At 42.7% G+C, this 21071-nt stretch overlaps 1 protein-coding gene across 1 annotated transcript in view; it reads right to left on the reverse strand.

Moving 5' to 3' along the window:
- Window positions 1-21071, reverse strand: part of LOC117385935 (pyruvate carboxylase, mitochondrial-like) — a 683990-nt gene that overhangs the window by 79832 nt on the left and 583087 nt on the right. The window contains exon 19 of the mRNA XM_033983216.2: window positions 20716-20797. Coding sequence (XP_033839107.1) covers window positions 20716-20797 — 82 coding nt within the window. The remainder of the gene's footprint in view (window positions 1-20715; window positions 20798-21071) is intronic.

Below are 21071 nucleotides of genomic sequence, written 5' to 3' on the forward strand. Positions count from 1 at the left end.
TGTTTCTATTCGTGAGCAAAGTGAACGAGCCCGACTGTCATGAACGAGCCGCAGGTTTAAAACATGATTAAGAAGCTCCTGGAAACACAAACATTAGCATTTATAGTTTTTAATTTATTTATTATTCCGTTTGTCCTTCGCGGCCGCTCTACTTCACTCAAGTCTCACAGGGCTAGCTCAACTGCGCATGGTCCGCGGACAGGACACGACCGGGTGTACCTAGCCGCTAAATGCTGAACTCGTGACATGCGCCATTCAAAACTAATTATACTTTTGACACCCAACAATTTTCGATTTTATTGGATTTGCTTTGAATACCCCGCACGACATGTACCACTGAGCACGGCCCGTTGCAGTCTGCTCAGTGACCACTAGGGTGTACTAAAGAACACCCTGACTTCAACCATGCTTCAAACAGCCAGGAGTAAAGGAAAAATTTGATAATTTTCAATATATTTCAGAACTATTAAATTATATTTTCGACTCAACGATTTTAGATTTTACTGGACTTGCTTTGAATACCCCGCACGACATGTACCATTGAGCACGGCCCGTTGCAGTCTGCTCAGTGACCACTAGGGTGTACTAAAGAACACCCTGACTTAAACCATGCTTCAAACAGACATAAATAAAGGGATTATTTCAATATATTTCACAACGCTTTTTTTTTTTTAGATTTTACTGGACTTGCCTTGAATACCCTGCACGACATGTACCATTGACCACAGCCCATCGAAGTTAACGTGCGGCCATGTTTAGACCCCGAGGCTTAGCTGCTGTGCACAAAGCCGATTACTATGACAACAACATAACCGAGCACAGATATTACCAGTGTATTGTTAGCATGTTGTATGTTTGCTCCCTGCTTACGCTGCGATCCTAGCGGGAACAGCGTTAGCTCTGTGAAACTAACGACAAATTAATGCGCCTGTTGCAGTGAGGATGTTTCCATGGACTCCCACCCCAGTCGGTAATTAGGATCCATTCAGCTCTCTGTTTGAAAGCGCTCTTCTGTACTCTTCATTTAGGCGCTCCTTGGCGAAATTGGACTCGATGTCACTGCGAGATGTGCGGGAGCATCGTGCTATTGTGGCGCGGGCCCCTCATCAACACAACCGCGTCTTGCATTCGAATATTACGCACAAAAATAAACAGGAAATCTTGTGCGAATGCGAGGCCCGTGCTCTCAAAGTCCCCGCTGACTCTACCTTTAACATTTCATGAATATTAAGAACCAAACACTCTTTCAAAAACATACAAAGTCATCCAGTTCGAGACACTTTGAAACGTCGGCGATGGAGATTCGGAGGCGCCGCATATTCACAGTTTTGAGGAGTCCTGAGTCATTGTGAGACGGGCTCCTCTGCCGCCTTTATGGAAATGAGTTCAGCGGACAAAGGGTTTACTTCCAAACTACGATAGTACGTTTGAGGCGTGGGAGCTGTATAGTTGGAACATTGCAGGATAGGGCCAATTTATATAGTAATCAGTTTCATAATGCTGATTTCTAATATGGAACACACTGACCAATAATCACTACATTTCAGATTTTTTAATTATATATTCAGTGACACTTAATTAGGCTTAATAAAGCACGAAGAAACAAGTAAGAGCAAATAGTTTGACTGATTCAGAATTAGTAAAATCTAACTAGTAACTAAGCCGGAATCGTGCTTAAAGTTGTCAAAATTATGCTATTTTCTGTCGTTTTCTCGTCACAAACAGACCTGGAGCTGTGTTTTGTTTCATTCACATGTTTAACTCAACCAAAAACACTCCGTTCCACCTCGTGATGGCATCATGTGGTGATACAGGAAGTGCTCCGCTGTGTTTTTAAACTCCACACACCTTCATTTCTAGAATCATTTGGATAACTACAGCCCCGAAATTGCAAATCTCTACTGAACCGAAGCTAAAACGTAGCGGTTAACATGAAAACTACCACTTCATGACATCACAAGGTGGAACAGAGCATTTTGACCTTTGCCGATGTAGACAAACTAATAATAAATAAAGTTTTTGATTCGGTAACACCATTATAGCATGACATAAACCTCACAAGAGTCCATTTTGTGTAATATAGGAGCTGTTTTTGTGTGTGCCAAACATTCTTTACTCCATAGCGTCAGATGCTAACGCCGCCGATAGACCCGCAGTTGCAGACTTTCCATTACTGTAAATCCGCAACCAATCGTGCTTTCTTATAAATCCAAACGGCGTCTCAAAGCAGAGGCGTGGGGCTCTTTAAATATGTCACTGTCATTACAGTAATGCGCTTAACGTCGTCCCTCGAAGACGACCAATCAGAGCGCAGGTGTCAGTTATTCGACGCGTCAAAGGAAAAATAAGGATGTACATCAGGATCAGGATGTATTAGAGGTGTAAAATAGAGGAAGTTGCGTGGAAAAATGGAAAAGTAGATGGTGAAACTTGCTATAACATGATTTTCACGGCTAAAAAAGGGTTAAAGAGAAACATTCTTCCCGTTTGCTTGTAGTTGATGCTTGTTTCTCTCGTCTTTGTCAGGTCTATTCCTGAGGTGTCCAGTGCCAAACAGTGGTAGTAATTTGTCAGAGAGCAGCTGTGAACGGGTCAGACCTGACATCCTGCGGTGATCAGAGAGTCAGGGAGTGTTTTTTTTCTTTTTATAAGCGGAAAATAACACTTTTTTCCTATCTTTTTTAAAACGTTACCATCCGTTTACAGTGTTGAGCAACCATTAATCAGGAAGTTGTTTTTGTAATCACGTAAACTCTTCAGATTGTAAATGAAGTTACATAAATGATTCGGTCTGAACATGGATCAAATTCAAGGAAATAAACAAATACGTTAAAATAGGGCTTGCGATAAAGTCAAGGTTAAAAGGACGACGCATGAAACTCAACTCTCAGCGTCCGGCTATCAGTGTCGGCCTAAAAACAGCGACTGAAACCACCACTGAAACCACTAAACCACCGCAGTATAAAGTCATGTGATGGATTGTCTGTAAAATTAGGTTACTTAGCTTGGAGCGTTTTACCTAGCAATTATCTCCGCCTCATTAACCGTCACGTTGCCTCATAAGATATTCCATAAATGTTTTGTCAGTTTTTCAACTTGATTTACTTGGACTAATTTGGGATTTTCTCCATTTGAACATAGCTTTGGTAGAACTGTTGTTACGCCAAACCTCTAAAACAACCAGGTGGCGTCTCGGGTTGTAAAAGCGCAAAACAACAAGACAAGTTAATGCGACGTTTGGAACCACGGTTGCTGCAGTTTGCGCAGTGACCAGTAGGGTGTAGTAAAGGACACCGTGACTTCAACCAGGCTTCAGGCAGACAAAAGTGAAAGGAAAAATGGGATTATTTGGATGTATTTCAAAGCTATTTACTGTATTTTCAGGACTATACGTCGCTCTGGAGCACATGTATCAAACTGAAGGCCCAGGGGTCAAATGTAGACCACCACGTCATTTTATGTGGCCCGTGACGAGGGAAATTAAAATGTATGACTGCCTTAAAATGTTAGTTTATCAGCAGATGCGCAGTTATAGTTATATTTTTTACATCTATGCAAATTTGAGGGCAACCATTCGGCTCATGTGGCCCTCAGTGAAATTGAGTTTGACACCTCTGCTCTGGAGTATAAATCACACCAGACAAAAAATGCGCTGGACTATAAGTCACATTTTTGGTTGATTTTTCAGTGGTACAGGAGGGTTAGACACTGGTACACAAGTCTCGTGCAGTGTCAGTGTGAAAATAACAAAGATGTGAAATTACTTATTTTAATAATTTCACATAGACACACATGCACAGAATTGTTGGTACCCGTCGGTCAATGAAAGAAAAACTCACAATGGTCACAGAATTAACTTGAATCTGACAAAAGTAAAAATAAATAAAAATTCTATGAAATATAACCAATGAAAATAAATATCCTTAGCTTATTTTGAGGCAATCACTGCAATTAAACAATTCCTGTAACTGTCAATGAGACTTCTGCACCTCTCAGCAGGTATTTTGGCCCAGAATTTTTTTTTTTTTAAGTAATTCTTTTGAAGCATGATTGAAAAGCAATATCTGGCTTTCATTTGTTAAATTTCATAGAATTTTTATTTATTAATAGTCTTTTTTTTCGTAATTATTAGTCCGATTCAAGTTATTTCTGTGACCATTGTGCGTTTTCCTTTTATTAAGCGACGAGTACCAACAATTTTGTCCACGTGTCTAAGTCGCATCTCAGTATATGTCGCACCCCTGGGAAATCTATGAAAAAAAGTGTGATTTATACTCCGGAAATACGATAATCATACTTTGGACACACAACGATTTCAGATTTTATTGGACTTTCCTTGATCAATCTGACCACACGCCACTGGTTTAAATCCAAACCGTAGAGATGTTCTGTGTCTCATGTGATGAAATATTAAGTGGGATAAATAATTCAAGTACATCGTTCTGTCATGGAAGGTTCAAGCCACAAAATGTCAGACGAGGATGGAACGAGCACGTGAGTAAAGTCCGGGGGGGAAGCGTTCAGCGACTGGATCTCCGCCGGTCGACCAAAGAAAGTCGCCGAATGTGAGTTAAAGAAGCTGGCAGACCATTTAAATACGCTGCGTGTTTCGTAAAGCGGAATGAAAAACCTCTCAGGGCGGATTCTTCAGCCTGAAAATTGTTGCAAAATTATGTGGAAGAATTTTGGAAAGAAGCCGACGATATGAATGTTTCTGAAATCCCTCTGCGTTTGACCGGTGACGAGGGTTACTGGGCCAGACGATGTCGTTGAACTCTGGAAAACACATTATAGTGATCGATTCCGTTGAGTCAAGAGCGCAGATTTTAATATTGTTGACATTTCTGATGAAAATGTGACTGTCACTGCTGAACAAATTGCTGCAGAAACTAGCCTTGGGTAAAATCTCGTGGCCTGGATCAGATCGCAGCGGAACAGTTGAGATTTGCCAGCCGCAGATTGGGGGCACTGCTCTCTATGTTTTAGTGGAATATTAATGCGTGGTACAGTGCCCAGCTCCATGTTTGCCTGTTGTGCTGGTACATGTGATCAAGGACGACACAGGGAACATCTCCAGCACCGAAAACTACAGGCCAAACGCATTAGCTAGTGCGCTGCTGGCAATGGTACTGCGAATAATACTTCTAGAGCGATTTCAGTTTGAGTTTCAACGTGAACATGGGACTGTGCGTTTTAGATGCCTCAAAAGGTTTAGACCGCGTCAACCACGGTAAAAATGTTTGAAAATTTACAGCAAAGACGGGTTCCTCCATCCCAGGACTCTACATTTTAGTAAACAAAGCAAACAATGAAAGTCAGATGGCGAACTGTCACTTCTGAACTGTTTATTGTGACGAACAGGCTGCGACGAGATGGGGTCCTGTCACCTGTGCGTTTCAATTTGCGTACGGACGATGTATCGCAGAGAGGAACACGGAGTGAGGCTGCTGCATGATGGGAAATGGACCGAGCGTCTACTCTGTGCAGATGGTCATCATGTCGGCTCGCTCCGCAGCTGCTGAGAGTCCGCTCGGACCATGGGGAGGAATGTGACATTAAGTTAAACTATAAAAAGATCACGGCGATGGCGGTGATGGTTGTAATGACGGTGGTGCGTTTTTACACCTGTTAGTCCAGTTAAGCGCCTCGATTATGGGCTAAAACTCAAAAGATGGTTTCAGTTTTCCTTTGGTGCACATCACATTCTCACCACACACGAACCAAACCAAGAAAAAAAAGAATATGCACCTCGCCAAAACCAGCGCTGCATCTGAAATAGTTCAGGAAATGACAAAGAAGAAACAACCACGTTCACTCATTGGCCAAAAAGGAAAGTCCACACTTGATCTGTTACTTGTCAACAAAAGTTCAGCTTCACTCGGCAATGCCTGGATTTCAAATTTGGATTTTACAAATATATCAGACATGTTCGCTCCACGCTGGGTAATTGGGTGCAGCTGACAGGCGTCGGAGCAGGAGAAAGTTACTTCAGGGATGTGACGGCTGCTGGATGTGAGCGGGGGAACAAACCAGAGTTATGACAACTTTATTAGAAGTAACCGGGACATAAAGCCTGGAGAGCGTTATACTGTATAAGAATAAACGCAAGTAAACGTGAGGATCAGCCACAGCTCTTTACTTTACCAGCCTGTGTAAATGATTAGCCTGTTCAATCTGTTTTGTTTTTTTGTGATCGGTTCCAGAAATTGCGATATATTTTTGTGCAATTATAAGAAATGACAACAATCGTTAATTTCCTCTTCACTTTGCGTCTTGTCGTGGTCCATTTGTCCCGTTTTTGATCGTCATTCTGGGGTTTATTCCGCTCATACTCATTTTTTGCGCGTTACAGAAGTTTGTTTCGATCAAAAAATGCATGTTGGACTGGATTGGACAGGCAGAGGGCGCTGTTCCATAGTCTGGGCGCTGCCACGGAAAAGGCTTTGTCACCTCTGGTCTTGAGTCGAGCTGATTTCAGGGAAGAGGACACAGAGAGCGCAGACAAAGGACACGTAGAGCGCAGACGGAGGACACATAGAGCGCAGACGGAGGAGCCATAGAGCACAGACAGAGGACACATACAGAGCAAACGGAGGACACATAGAGCGCAGACGGAGGAGACATAGAGCGCAGACGGAGGACACATAGAGCGCAGACGGAGGACACATAGAACGCAGACAGAGGACACAGAGCGCAGACAGAGGAGCCATAGAGCGCAGACGGAGGAGCCATAGAGCGCAGACGGAGGACAAATAGAGCGCAGACTGGATTGAGGCCAAAAACCACCTTGGTACCATTTTTTGTCTGCATCAAATTAAAGCGGTCCTCCTTCAAACCGGCGCAAACCAACCGAACTCGCAGGTGTTCCCAACTCCAGTCCCCTAACAGATAACCTATGCGACCAAGTCTTAAGCGATTCAAAATGGCTGCCAGGCTAAGACAAAGTGCTGTGAACACACCTGTTATCCTCCCCGCTCCGGCTAACAGCGGTAAACACACAGATGCTGCATTGAGGCCGTAGCTCCCCCGTGGACCTGCTGATGCGTGATATGACAGAGAGACGATGATCGCGGAATCACGATGAAGGAAGGCCCCCGTTTGGCGAACGTGAGACGGTTTATGTGTCGTAATCGATGTCATGTCTCTGGTGTGAGCTGCGTTCAACATACACACACACGCACCTCATTGTTGTTGCAGTTGGAATCGCGCATCAATAAAAGCGAACAGAAACGAGAGCTTGTGTAATGTGCGCCATCACTCAGACGTGGCAGTGCGGGCGAACGCATACGACGCCGTGTACGAGCCAGACGACATTTAAATAAACTATGGGCTTCGGGGACGTAAGAATTAGACAGGGAGAGATAGTGCAGAGGGGACAACGGATCACTTCTGTTCTGTTCTTCCAGCGTAGTGTGGGGTAGTTTATTTCTGGTCCTAAGGGAGTTACAGCCAATCATCAGTCTCTAAAAGTGATGTTTTTGCATTTTGACTTGGCAAGATTCTAAGCCAGATGCTCTTTTCAGACATCTACTAGTACTACGTGGACGTAAATGGGTTTTCTGTTATAGAAAACAAACTCTGCCGATGTTCTGGGGGCGGAATTTCTATAAAATTAAATCATAAAGGTCCCACATTACGCCGTTTTCTGATCTGTTTTGTTGTTTCCTCATCACAAACAGACCTGGAGTTGTGTTTTGTTTCATTTTTAACTCACAAACTTTGCATAGTTAGGCTGAGTTCTTCTCTCAAAACTGAAAAAACGACTGTAATTTCAGCCCTGGGATTGAACAAAAGGTAAAAAGGAGGAGTTAATTTGAGCTGTTAACTACCTCTTCATGACATCACAAGGTGGAACAGAGCATTTTGAGGTTTGGAGACGTTACAGACGAATAATAAAGTCATGTGTGAATGAAACAGAACACAAAGACAATGTTTATGATGAGATAACAGCACCATAATGTGGCTTAAAGTTTGAAAAAAGGTCAGTTTTGGGTAATATAGAGCCTTAAACTTAAAGTGCAGAAGGCAGTTTTTTTTCTAATTATTACTTAGTTTGGCGGTTAGTACCTGTGCTAAATATTTATCATAGTTTTACATCAGTCAAGAGGCAGTTTGTGCGATAAAAGTTGAGAAGAAAAGTGCAAAAACACAGGACGTAGCTGTCACTTCTAAAACAGAACACCTCTATCAATACCAAAAATTCAATCTAAAATACAGGGACAGTTTACGCACAAGGAGCACATTTTTCTGACAGATTAAACATTGATTTAACAAAATAAAGGTGTTTTTATCTATTTTTCTTTGTCCAGTCGTAACTATTGTGTAATTTAGACCTTTGTTTACTTTATAGTTGCTCGGTAACAGAACTAGAATGATCTCTGTAAGTGTCACATCTGCTGCTCATGTCCAACCAGCACATTCAGAGATTAATAATCCAACAAAACAATAACTTTAAAATACTGTTAGTACAACTTTACTTGTGTAATAATGTACCAGTTACTAGAAGTACTGGTAGGAAGTGCTTTACATACAAAAAACCCCAAAAAAATAAATACAATAAATAGGAAAAGGACAATAAAACATCAAGATCTCCTGTCTAATTTGTATTAAATGCCAGGGAGAAGAGGTGGATTTTCAGTCTTAAATGTTAAAGACTGAGGGGATCCGACAGGCAGAGGGCGCTGTTCCATAGTCTGGGCGCTGCCACGAAAAAAGCTCGTTCACCTCTGGTCTTGAGTCGAGCTGATTTCAGGGCAGAGGAGCCATAGAGCGCAGACGGAGGACCCACAGAGCGCAGACGGAGGACACATAGAGCGCAGACGGAGGACACATAGAGCGCAGACGGAGGACCCATAAAGCGCAGACGGAGGACACAGAGCGCAGACGGAGGACACGCAGAGCGCAGACGGAGGACACGTAGAGCGCAGACGGAGGACACGTAGAGCGCAGACGGAGGACACATAGAGCGCAGACGGAGGACACATAGAGCGCAGACGGAGGAGCAACAGAGCGCAGACGGAGGACACAGAGCGCAGACGGAGGAGCCACAGAGCGCAGACGGAGGAGACATAGAGCGCAGATGGAGGACACAGAGCGCAGACGGAGGACACATAGAGCACAGACAGAGGAGCAACAGAGCGCAGACGGAGGACACAGAGCGCAGACGGAGGAGCCACAGAGCGCAGACGGAGGAGCCATAGAGTGCATGCGGAGGACACAGAGCGCAGACGGAGGACACGTAGAGCGCAGACGGAGGACACGTAGAGCGCAGACGGAGGACACGTAGAGCGCAGGCGGAGGACACGTAGAGCGCAGACGGAGGACATGTAGAGCGCAGACGGAGGACACATAGAGCGCAGACAGAGGAGCAACAGAGCGCAGATGGAGGACACATAGAGCGCAGACGGAGGAGACATAGAGCGCAGATGGAGGACACAGAGCGCAGACGGAGGACACATAGAGCGCAGACGGAGGACACAGAGCGCAGACGGAGGACACATAGAGCGCAGACGGAGGACCCACAGAGCGCAGACGGAGGCGCCATAGAGCGCAGACAGAGGACACATACAGCGCAGACGGAGGAGCCATAGAGCACAGACGGAGGACCCATAGAGCGCAGACAGACGACACAGAGAGCGCAGACAGAGGACACATAGAGCGCAGACGGAGGACACAGAGCGCAGACGGAGGACACATAGAGCGCAGACGGAGGAGCCATAGAGCGCAGACGGAGGACACATAGAGCGCAGACGGAGGACCCATAGAGCGCAGACAGACGACACAGAGAGCGCAGACATTTAAACACAATAACATTTTGAATTGCAACAGATATGACTCCAGTAAAATACTAGGCTCTGTCGCTAACATGTTCGCCCCATTGGAAATAAACGGTTTTGGCTAACACGATGATAAAACCAGTGTGTTCTTCACAGAGTCGTTTTTAGCAGTGTGAAGTTGCCCACCCATCACACCCCAAACTACAGCGTCTGCAGCGAAGCAGAGCTCACAACACTCTACTGGAGCAGCTTCAGTAAAGTGAAGCTAATTGCTTTGCTGCTGAGTGAGAGGGAGGAGATGAGAGGCCGTGAGAGCAGGGGCTGATGGGAAAAAACACAGGAGGGGAAGAGAGAGAAGCTGATTACTACTTTGTGGCATAACGGAGAAAGAAGGAGAGAGAAAGAGAAAGTGTACGGGGGCAGTGACAGATAGGTGGACGAGTGGGCGGTTGGGTGGACAGATAAGAGAAAAGGAGAGAGAGAAAACACAGAAAGAATAGAAAGGATGAGAGAGTAATATAAGGGAAGTGAGAGAAATAACAGGGGAGAAGGGAGAGAGAGAAGTAGAGGGGATGAGAGAAATAGAACTAGAGCAAGAAAAGAGGGAGAAATAGAAGGAAATAGAAGGAAAGATAGGACAGAGAGAAAAATAGAGGGGAAGAGAGCAAGGGAGGAGAGAAAGGAAGAGAGGAAAATGAAGAGAGGGAGAAATGGAGTCTGTTTCTCCATTTCTCCCTCTCTTCATTCAGAGACAGAGAGTCAGACAGAAGGACAAAGAGAGAGAGATACAGAGTGATAGATAGAAAGATTGAGAGAGAGAGACAGCGACAAACAGACAGAGACATGCAGAGAGAGGGAGAGAGAAGGAAAAAGACAGAGGGGGAGAGAGAGACACAGAGTGTTAGAGAGACAGACAGAGGGACAAAGAGAGAGACAGAGACGCAGAGTGATAGAAAGATAGAGAGAGACAGCGAGAGCGACAAAGAGAGGCAGAGACATACAGAGATAGAGGGAGGGAGAGAGAGACAGACAGAGACACAGAGAGGGAGACAGGCAGAGGGAGAGAGAGAGACAGAGCATGACAGGGAGAAAGAGAGACAGGGAAAAAGAGCAAGACAGACAGAGAGAGATACAGAGACATACAGAGAGGGAGGGAGAAAGAGACAGAGAGAGAGAGGGAGACAGACAGAGGGAGAGAGTGATAGACAGAGGCACAGGGTATGACAGAGAAAGAGAGAGAGACGGAGAGACACACAGTAAGAGAGAGAGAGATGGGCAGACAGAGGGAGAGAAAGAGACAGAAAAACAGAGATAGAGAGGAAGACAGATAGACATAGGAGAGAGAGGGGGAGACAGAGGCAAAGAGAGCAAGACAGACAGAGCGAGAGAGACAGAGAGACAAACAGAGAGCAAGAGAGAGAGACAAACACAGAGAGAGGAAGACAGAGAGAGTAAGAGAAGGAGATAGAGAGATAGAGACACATTGTGAGAGTGAATCAGAGAGAGTGCAGCGAGAGAGGGAGACAGAGCGACAGAGAGAGAGACAAACAGAGAGCAAGAGAGAGAGACACAGAGAGACACAAACACAGAGAGAGGAAGACAGAGACAGAGTAAGAGAAGGAGATCAAGACAGACAGAAACACACAATGTAAGAAAGAGTGAGACCAACAGAAGGACAACGAGAGAGGGAGACAGAGAGTAAGAGGAGATAGAGAGATAGACAGAGACACACATTGTGAGAGAGAGTGAAACAGAGAGAGTGACAGCGAGAGAGGGGGACAGAGAGAGAGAGCGTCCCAGTTTAGCTTTTGAAATGAGTGTAAATGAGTTTGTGGATGACGCAGGGTCGCACTGGGACAGAGCGCTGAGTGGAAGCACACGTGTGGAAGAGGCAGCCCAATCACACCCCCCGGCGCCGTGCTCTCACGGCGGATGAATATTGAAACGTTAAAATGGCCTCTCCGTGGATACGACCTTGGCTGCCTCTCCCTCCCCGACTGTACGCTCAACAATTGATATTCTGTCACCGACCTGGACCGACGGGGACGACGCTCACGCACTTTAGAGCTTCAGGACGACTTTCACTTTGGACTGGGGCGTGAACTACTATTCGATCATTTTACAAAGCAGAGGAACTGGGAGGGCGCGTTTAGATTTGACGTTTAACTTTACATCCTGAGGTGTTTAAAACTCGATTTGTTACGCAAATAAGACCAATTACAGAGAGAAAACCAGGTACGAATCAATGATATGGCTGTGGAATCTCTAACGGTAAAAACCTTTAAAATGTGTTTTTTTTTAGAGCAATTATTTTTTTTTTTTTTTTTTTTTTTATTATCAACTGTTCATTTCTTCTGCAGTTATACAAGTTGTTTTTTGTTTTTTTTTTCCTTTTTAAACCACACACCTCCCACCTGTTTTCCCAAGATCTTTTGATGGGAATATAAGAAGAAAATAAGAAAAATAAGAAAAAAATATTTTAAAAAATACATATAGTAATAATTTAGTATAATAATAATAATAATAATAATAATAATAATAATAATAATAATAATAATGGTAATAATAATAATAATAATAATAATAATAATAATAATAATAATAATAAATATACACAATCATGCCTAACAGATAAAAATAAAATAAATAGAATAAAAAAATTAAAAGTAAAATAATACAAATAAAATAAATGAAAATCCTTTAAAATATAAAGGTTTTTACTATTAGAAATTCCACAACAATACTCAGTTAAACAAGTATCAATACTACAAAGATCCCATAATCAACTTGGACCTTTTCGAAGAGTTTCTGAAGAAATAGTTAGCCGAATATTAAAGTGGAAACACAAACTAAATCTGCCATTTTGCCGCTAAACTGTGTAAATGGTGTTTTTTTTATCGCATTATTTACTATTCCTAGTCATTTCTTTGGGCGTTTTTAGCACAAACTTGCAGCTTTCTACTCAAAAACGTCTTCAGTGGCCAGCGCGATTTCCAGTAGTTGGTGACATCACACAGCGCCGTCCCCATCACAGCCAGGTGACCAATCACAGTGCTCCTTATACCTCTACACTCCGCCCCTCCTCCGCCCTCACTCTTTTTTCTTTTTCTTTTTTTAATCCTCCAGGCCCTGCCCAGTTTAGCAGCTCTATTTGAAATGCGATTGTGGGCGGAGTTTAGGTGTTTAGTTCCACTTTGAAGAAACTATTTGAGTTGAAATTTAAATATAATGAGTTTATTATCAATCTGGTCTTAAAATCATGTATCCTTGTCTTTAATCGAGTTTGTGCACCAAGGCCATAAAAACGTACTTATCGTTTTTAGTGTCTTCGATGTGTGTCTTTTTTTTTTACCTTTTAACCATCTTACATTGGCACGTTGTCAAAAACACACCTGTAGTTGTATTTTACTTCATTCACACTTGTTTCTTTAATCCATGAATCCAAAGTCGTCTCATCTGAGTCTCAAAAATGCTCCGTTTGCCTTTTGCTCGTTTGCTCCTATATCTGTCCGAAGGAGGAGCCAACTGCACTGAAACTGTAAACAGCTTTTGTTTACAGTTTCAACCTTTAATGGCCCTACTGGCTCGCTCTATTGTTCTCTTTGTTTCAAGATAGAGATAGATAAAGAGCTGTGCGGATGAGCAGCCAAACGTCTTCACTCCTACGTTTTGTCCAGTTGACAGATTTAACTTTGGCTTTTCCTCGGGGCCAGTGTTTCTCCCTGGAGTGTCTCTCTCTCCTCAAACAATTTCTAAACAGCTGTTCCTCCTCAACAATTTTATTTATCAATTTTATTTTCTTAATCTATGATACTCGTAGGATTCGGCAGCGTTGTATAGTCATTTTGGTACAAATAAAAAAAAACAAAAACAAAATACAACTCGTTTACGGTGATGTCAGGACTTGTTTTATTTGTTAAGTCGTTTTAGATCAGGAGCCTCAAACTCGCGGCCCCGGGGCTAATTCCGGCCCGCGAGACGATATTTTGTGGCCCGCAGGACAACGTGAAAGTTCAGCGTTTGTGTGATATTACCATGTCGCGTATAGAAGTTCACAAAAGATTCAAGAAATAACAATGTATATCCATAAAATCCACAAGAATTAGCATATTTCCTCATGTATTTTGACAAAAGCGATGACGTTTAAGAAGATTTTAACAAAGCGTTTTTTTGTGGAATACCCAGAATACTCACCTGGACTCTGCGTTTGAGTTTGAGACCCTGTTTTAGACGAATATTGCGATTTAAAATGTGCAAATTATAACATAATGACCCACAGGAGTCCTATATTATAACTATAAGAAGGCAGACACAAGCACATTCGGTCTGATTTAACTGTTTGAAAGTGAAACTACATGTCCGTGTACCGTCCCTACGGCGTTTACGTGACTGTGGCGTGAACAAAAGCAGCAGTGAAGCGAAGTGGAGCATTACCGTTGTAAGATCCCGGCCTCTGCACGCTTAATAGGCCGCTAGTCCGCTGCACTATTAGTTAAAATGGCTTCTTTCGGAGGCCGTGCTTGTCCCCGTGTGACTGTTAACCATCGCAGAGAAACAGCGAGTCCCGCACAGAGAGACGGGATGTTTACAGCAGAAATGGAAGCGCTAACTAGACATTAGCTTGACGCACGGCCCACTTATCTTTTCTATTAAAGACGAGCATAAAGCCGGAGCTCGTAAGGCAAAGCGAGCGTTCAGTGGCGTTCGGCTCTCTCACTGCGATAATGTGAAACGACCGCGGAGTCAAAGATGAACGAAGTCCTAACCGCGCCAGTGTGGTTCACCTGCTCCTCAGCCGTCATCACCTCCTCACATTACTCCTCCCCGCTGTTCGCCGCGCGTCCTCTTCGTCTAATCAGCGCCCGGTCTGTCCAATTTAAACCGAAATCGCAGATGCACAGTCGACCTAATCCAAGCTAGCGGTTATAGCGGCTAATTTGGAGACGAGTTTCACATTTGGAAATGCAACCGCGAGTGTCATAGCAACCAAAGAGCCAATCAGGAGCGAGGATGTTGACGGTAACGCCCCTTCCCGTCGTCAACGCTGGTTTAGGAGGGAGCGCGCAGTTAGCAACGCTGACAATCAAACCTGTTGCTAACGTTAACAGGAGCGACCTTGAGGAAAGATGGCACCTGATTTGTCTGATATTAATGTTTATATTTTGATTTACGGACAAAATGGCGAAATAAAATCTCCAGGATCATGTAGAGGGTTAATACGAACATTTAAAACCAAAATGACGAGTCTGACAGCAGCAGTTACGGCGAGAGGAGCAACAGTTTTTTTATGTAAAGTGAATTGAAGCCAGAGTTGAAGGAGCTGAAAATGCGCACATGATCACTTCTTGTTTGGAACACGGCGGTTAGCAGGTTAGCTATGTCCTTTTATATATACAACATGTGTCAAACTCCAGGCCCACGGGCAGGATGTGGCCCTCTGTATCATTTCATGTGGCCCTCGACAGGGTAAATTAAAAAGTATGACGGTCTTAAAATGTCGTTTTATCAGGAGATACGCTGTTACACACATATTTTTACATCTTTGCAAACGCATAGGCAATATTTGTAACTTGAATAAGTAATAAACACAGAAACAGTTAATTAACAAGTTTAAAAAGTAGCTACATTTATTTTACTTCTGGCCCTTGATGGCGGCCATTTTGCTGATGTGGCCCTTGGTGAAAATCTGTTTGACGCTCCTGATATATACAGTGATCCCTTGCTATGTCGCGGTTCACTTTTCAAATATTTTTTGATTTTCGGATGGTGCATTGTGTTGTGCGTCCTGATTGGCTGTTGGACTGTAGACCATTGTGTCGTGCGTCCTGATTGGCTGTTGGACTGTAGACCATTGTGTCGTGCGTCCTGATTGGCTGTTGGACTGTAGACCATTGTCCATCAGTCTCCTCCGTGCCGTGTCTCCTGTCCAGTACAGAATGTGTTCAGACAAATTTACATAAACGTTGGATCTCAGTGTGACTCTGAAGTGCTGTACGTTTGCGATTTGTTTTCTCCCCGACAAAACCCACAATGTCGATGAAACGTTCTGCACCGACAAAGACGCCTACGAAGGTTTGAACTTTGAGAGAGTTTAAACAAGAGAGAAATGTGAGAAAATGGACTAAGACGGGACTAAGACAGGACTAAAACTGGACTAAGACGAGACTAAGACGGGACTAAGACGGGACTAAGACGAGACTAAAACGGGACTAAGACGAGACTAAGACGGGACTAAGACGGGACTAAGACGAGACTAAGACGGGACTAAAACGAGACTAAGACGGGACTAAGACGAGACTAAGACGGGACTAAGACAGGACTAAGACGAGACTAAAACGGGACTAAGACGAGACTAAGACGGGACTAAGACGGGACTAAAACGGGACTAAAACGGGACTAAGACGAGACTAAAACGGGACTAAGACGAGACTAAAACGGGACTAAGACAGGACTAAAACGAGACTAAACCGGGTCTAAAACGGGACTAAGACGGGACTTGACCAGAAGTACATAAAAAATAAACTAGGATCAAACCAGGACCAAACCCGGAAAAGTGTTACCCAAGGATTTGACCAGAACTAGACCAGGACTAGTGTTTAAACAAGAGAAAAGTGAGAAAATGTTAACGCCTGTGTGAGAAAAGTGTATAAAGTGTGTGGTGAGGGGTTTTACAGACAAAAACATATAAAATAATGTAAAAAATAAAAATAAAGCTGATACTTCGCGGATTTCGCCGATTGTGGGTTATTTTTAGAACATAACCCTCGCGATAAACGAGATTCTACTGCACCAAAGATCACTCCGTCTATAAAACCAACTAATATTTTTCTTTCTGTGACTTTTTTCCAGGTTGAAACAGTTTTACACAGAGAAATGTTGTAATAAAGAACCAGCATTGAATGTTATTGACGACGGGGCGTAGCATTGTGACCAACTGTGTTTACCTTATTGTGTTACGACTACAGCTGGAAGATGAACCACAATCAATGGAATCTAATCAGAACAGCAATCTGAACGGTGCAGTTTCTTTCTAATTTGTATGTATTTTTACCCTGATTAATGCTGAACCAACACTGGAACCAGCACAGAGCGGAGACAGCAACACGAGGGACACATTTCTGCGCAAAAAACAACACATTTGGCAACGTAATAACAGTTTTTAAATTATTATCGTTATTATAGTGCGATGTTTTGTTTAAATTATGCATATTTGGAAAAGGTTAACACGCTCCCGCTCCATTTGAACTGTTTTACACACATTTAAACCGTTGTTATTTTCATTAGTTTGTCGTTAAAATGAGTTCGCACTTAAGCTTCTGTCAAATAAATAAATACTTAAAGAGTCAAGTCTTTTGAACGGCTCTTTGGCTCTTTGGATTCAAAAGATTCAGATCTCATAAAAGAGCCGAAAGTCCCATCACTTTAAACGTCTTTGTAGATAATAATCGTGTTTATTTGGACAGTTCGTGGCGTAATCTGGATAATCGAGATAATTTTCATGGACGTGTTTAAAAGTTGGATGTTATTTTATTTTTAATTTGAAAATGTCATAAATGCTCGAGTTATGACCATAGAGTCTAAGTAGAGAATAAAGTAAATGCATAATAATAGTAAATAAATAATAGAAATAATAATAAAATAAATAATAGTAATAAAATAAATAAAAAATAAAAAATAATAGTAATAAAATAAATAATAAAGAAAATAGTAATAAAATAATAAAATACTAGTACTACTGATGATAATAATAATAATAATAATGGTAAATAAATAATAGTAAATAAATAATAGTAATAAAATACTAATAATAGTAGTAGTAATAATCATAATAAAAAAAATAAAAATAATAGTAAATAAGGGCAGAAGGGGGCGGGGCTAGAGGGACAGGGGTTGCTGTGGTAACGGCTAAACTGGTTTATAAACAGTAAAGTAGAAGTTAACTCATTCAGACAGAACATGACCTTTATGTGACATGATGATTTGCATTATTCACCTTTTAATAAACTGTAAACTGAGGTAAACTGTAGATCAAGTCAGTGTAACTACGAACAAGTTAACGAGTTTTTTTCTGAAAACGACATGTTAGCATTAGCTAGCGCCTTATGCATAAAACGATATTTGTAAATGTAAAAAAAAATTGGATTAGCTACTCGTTTACTGTACATCAACCTGTTTAGTCGTTACCACAGGAACCTCAGTCCCCTCTAGCCCCGCCCCCTGTCTCACACGTCACACCTGGTCCCCGTCCCCTGTCCCCACCTGGTCCCTTCTAGCTCCGCCCCCTGTTGTCTCACACGTCACACCTGGTCCCATCTAGCCCCGCCCCCTGTCCCCATCTGGTCCCCTCTAGCCCCGCCCCCTGTCTCACACGTCACACCTGGTCCCCGCCCCCTGTCTCCACCTAGTCCCCTCTAGCCCCGCCCCCTGTCTCACACGTCACACCTGGTCCCCACCCCCTGTCCCCACCTGGTCCCTTCTAGCCCCGCCCCCTGTTGTCTTACACGTCACACCTGGTCCCCTCTAGCCCCGCCCCCTGCCGCGAATCTTGAGACAAACTCGGTAAAATTACAAAGTTGTAAGTGTAAAACGATATTTATAAGTGAAAAAAATAATAATAAAAATGTATTTGCCAGTGAACAAATCAACATTTACACGTTCAAACTTTCTGGAACAACTGCACCTTCATAAAAATCCCTGCCTGACAGTGAGGAGGTTTCAGGTTTGATTCCCAGACTGGTTCAGACCTTGAATCTCCAACTGAATCACTGAAGATACATCCTGGATATTTATATACAAGTATTTCTTCGTTACTTCCTAAACACTTCGTACAAATCCTTCCAAATTAACCACGTTTTTGTATCCGCTCTACTCCACTGTGTTCATATTATTTACCGGATCAATGTGCAAGTCTTTTCAGCGAGTTTAACCACAGCACCTACAAAACTGCACCGCTATCTCTCCTCTTTTTAGCAGCGTTCCCCCTCTCCTCCTCTCCTCTCCTCCTCCTCTTCTTCTCTCCTCTCTCATATAATTGGCTGTGTACGCTTTCAGTGAGCACAACGCATCAGTTCTGCCAGACTTCAAGCAGCAATTAGCGATGTGCTGCGGTTCCATTGATATTGGCATCGATTCCCTCACACGTGGAGCGAACGACTGAGCGAGAGACTTAGCAGAAGAAGAAGGAGAAGAAGGAGAAGAAGAAGAAGCAGGGGTTTAAAACACGTACTGCTTCATTAAAGACAACACTGCTGATAAAGATTGGACTTCAACACACTTTTTTACGGCGTTAAATCCCAAACCGGTTTCAAGTAATTCCACGTTTCGGGATAATGAAACGGAAAGTTACTCCAGTTTTCTCTACGTTGGAACTACAGAAGCGGTTGTGTTTTCTTTCTCTCGCACATGTTTAACACAAAAAACCCTGCAGATTTACGCTGATTTCGTTTCCCAGACTGAAAAACACTGCGTTCCACCTTGTGATGTCATCAAGTGGTGATACAGGAAGCACTCCGCTGTGTTTTGAAACTCCACACACCTTCGTTTCTAGAATTATTTGGATGATTTCAGCGTCTGGAATTGTCAATCTGCACTGAACTAAAGTTAAAAATGTAGCTGTTAACTTGAAAAAAAGAATAGCACTTCATGACATCACAAGGTGGAACAGAGCGTTTTGATGGTGGAACACAACTCTAGGTCTGTTTTTGAAGAGGTAACAGCGCACAAGAGTCAATTTCGTGCAATATTGGACCTTTAACAGTGGAATTGAGTAGTGATCTCGCTATTTAAAGATGACTATTTCGAAATTCTGGTGTATATTTTGCCTTAATAATCTAAAATGAAACTAACTGTTGAACGAGCTCAGATTACACTGTTTTTACGTCGTTTCCTCGTCACAAACAGACCTGGAGTTGTGTTTTTTATCATTCACACATGTTTAACACACAAAAAACCCGCATATTTAGCTCTTTTCTCAAGCAGAAAACACTCTATTCCACCTTGTGATGTCATCAAGTGGTGATACGGGAAGTGCTCCAATGTGTTTTTAAACTCCACACACCTTCATTTCTAGAATCATTTGGATCATTTCAACTGTGGAATTGCCAATTTCTACTTAACTAAAGGTAAAAAAAAATGTAGCTATTAACTTGAAAACTACCTCTTCATGACATCACAAGGTGGAACGGAGGATTTTGAGGTTTGGAGACTAATAATAAAGTTACTCAAACATGTGTGAATGAAACAAAAAACAACTCCAGGTCTGTTTTTGAGGCGGTAACACCATTATAACAGGGTTTAACGCTCACGAGAGTCCATTTTGTGTCATTTAAAACCTTTAACTCATTGTTGCTTACTGCCCCCTTGTGGCCGGTGGTGTGTTTGTGTCGCTTAATAACAATCTTGATCTATTGTTAACACCTGTGCCATCAGTTTTAACCAAACGATCCATTATTCATCCATCATTTTCTTCCGTTTACCTCTACCAAACGATCCGTGATAACAAATTTCCCATTCCCATTTTGGTTCGATTTGGAAAAAACCCGGCGTTCCCAGTGAAACCAAACTACACCAATAAAACGTGATATATTTTAGTAATTTGTCAACTCAAACGTGGATGAGAAAGCAAAAAAACAAACAAAAAACCCCCCAAAACGCCTCAATATTTTCTTAAATTCCGAGCTTGACAAATGTTCGTTTCATGTTTTGACACATCCACAAATCCACAAATCCAGACCCGGTAGATCATTCCGTAATAATTCCTAATGAGTGTTTTGACAGCTTAAAATTTGTGAAAAGTGTGAATGTATTAGACTGAGTTATAACACTATTAGCTTAAACTGGCTACGCGAAAAGGGAATTTAAAATATAAAAATGGCACGGAAATTTGCATAAAAGTCTGACAAACGCAAACGGAATATTAACAGAGGATTGTGTTTGGTACCGGTGTCCAGTTTGGTTCCTTTGCTGCAGGCGACGATGGCTCCCATGCTGGGCTGAGAGGTCATCCCCGCCATGGAGTCCACCTGCGAAAGACACAAAAACTTAGAAAAAAACGACCATAAAAATAGAAAATAACCTTTGAAACGGTTTAAAGATGATAACTTGAACACCTCACAATCGCTGTAGATTTAGAAACGATCTGACCCACTTCTGCAGACATCACTATTTGTCAGACTCCATGTTTTTTGACGCCTCTTTGGTTTGAGCGATGGGACGAAACGTTCACTTTAAGACGCGCTTTTGTCTGCGCTACAGTTATAATCGACGCCGCCCGTGGATTGTGATGTTTATATTAGT

Source organism: Periophthalmus magnuspinnatus, chromosome 18 (assembly GCF_009829125.3).
Source record: "Periophthalmus magnuspinnatus isolate fPerMag1 chromosome 18, fPerMag1.2.pri, whole genome shotgun sequence".
NCBI classification, from domain to species: domain Eukaryota; kingdom Metazoa; phylum Chordata; class Actinopteri; order Gobiiformes; family Gobiidae; genus Periophthalmus; species Periophthalmus magnuspinnatus.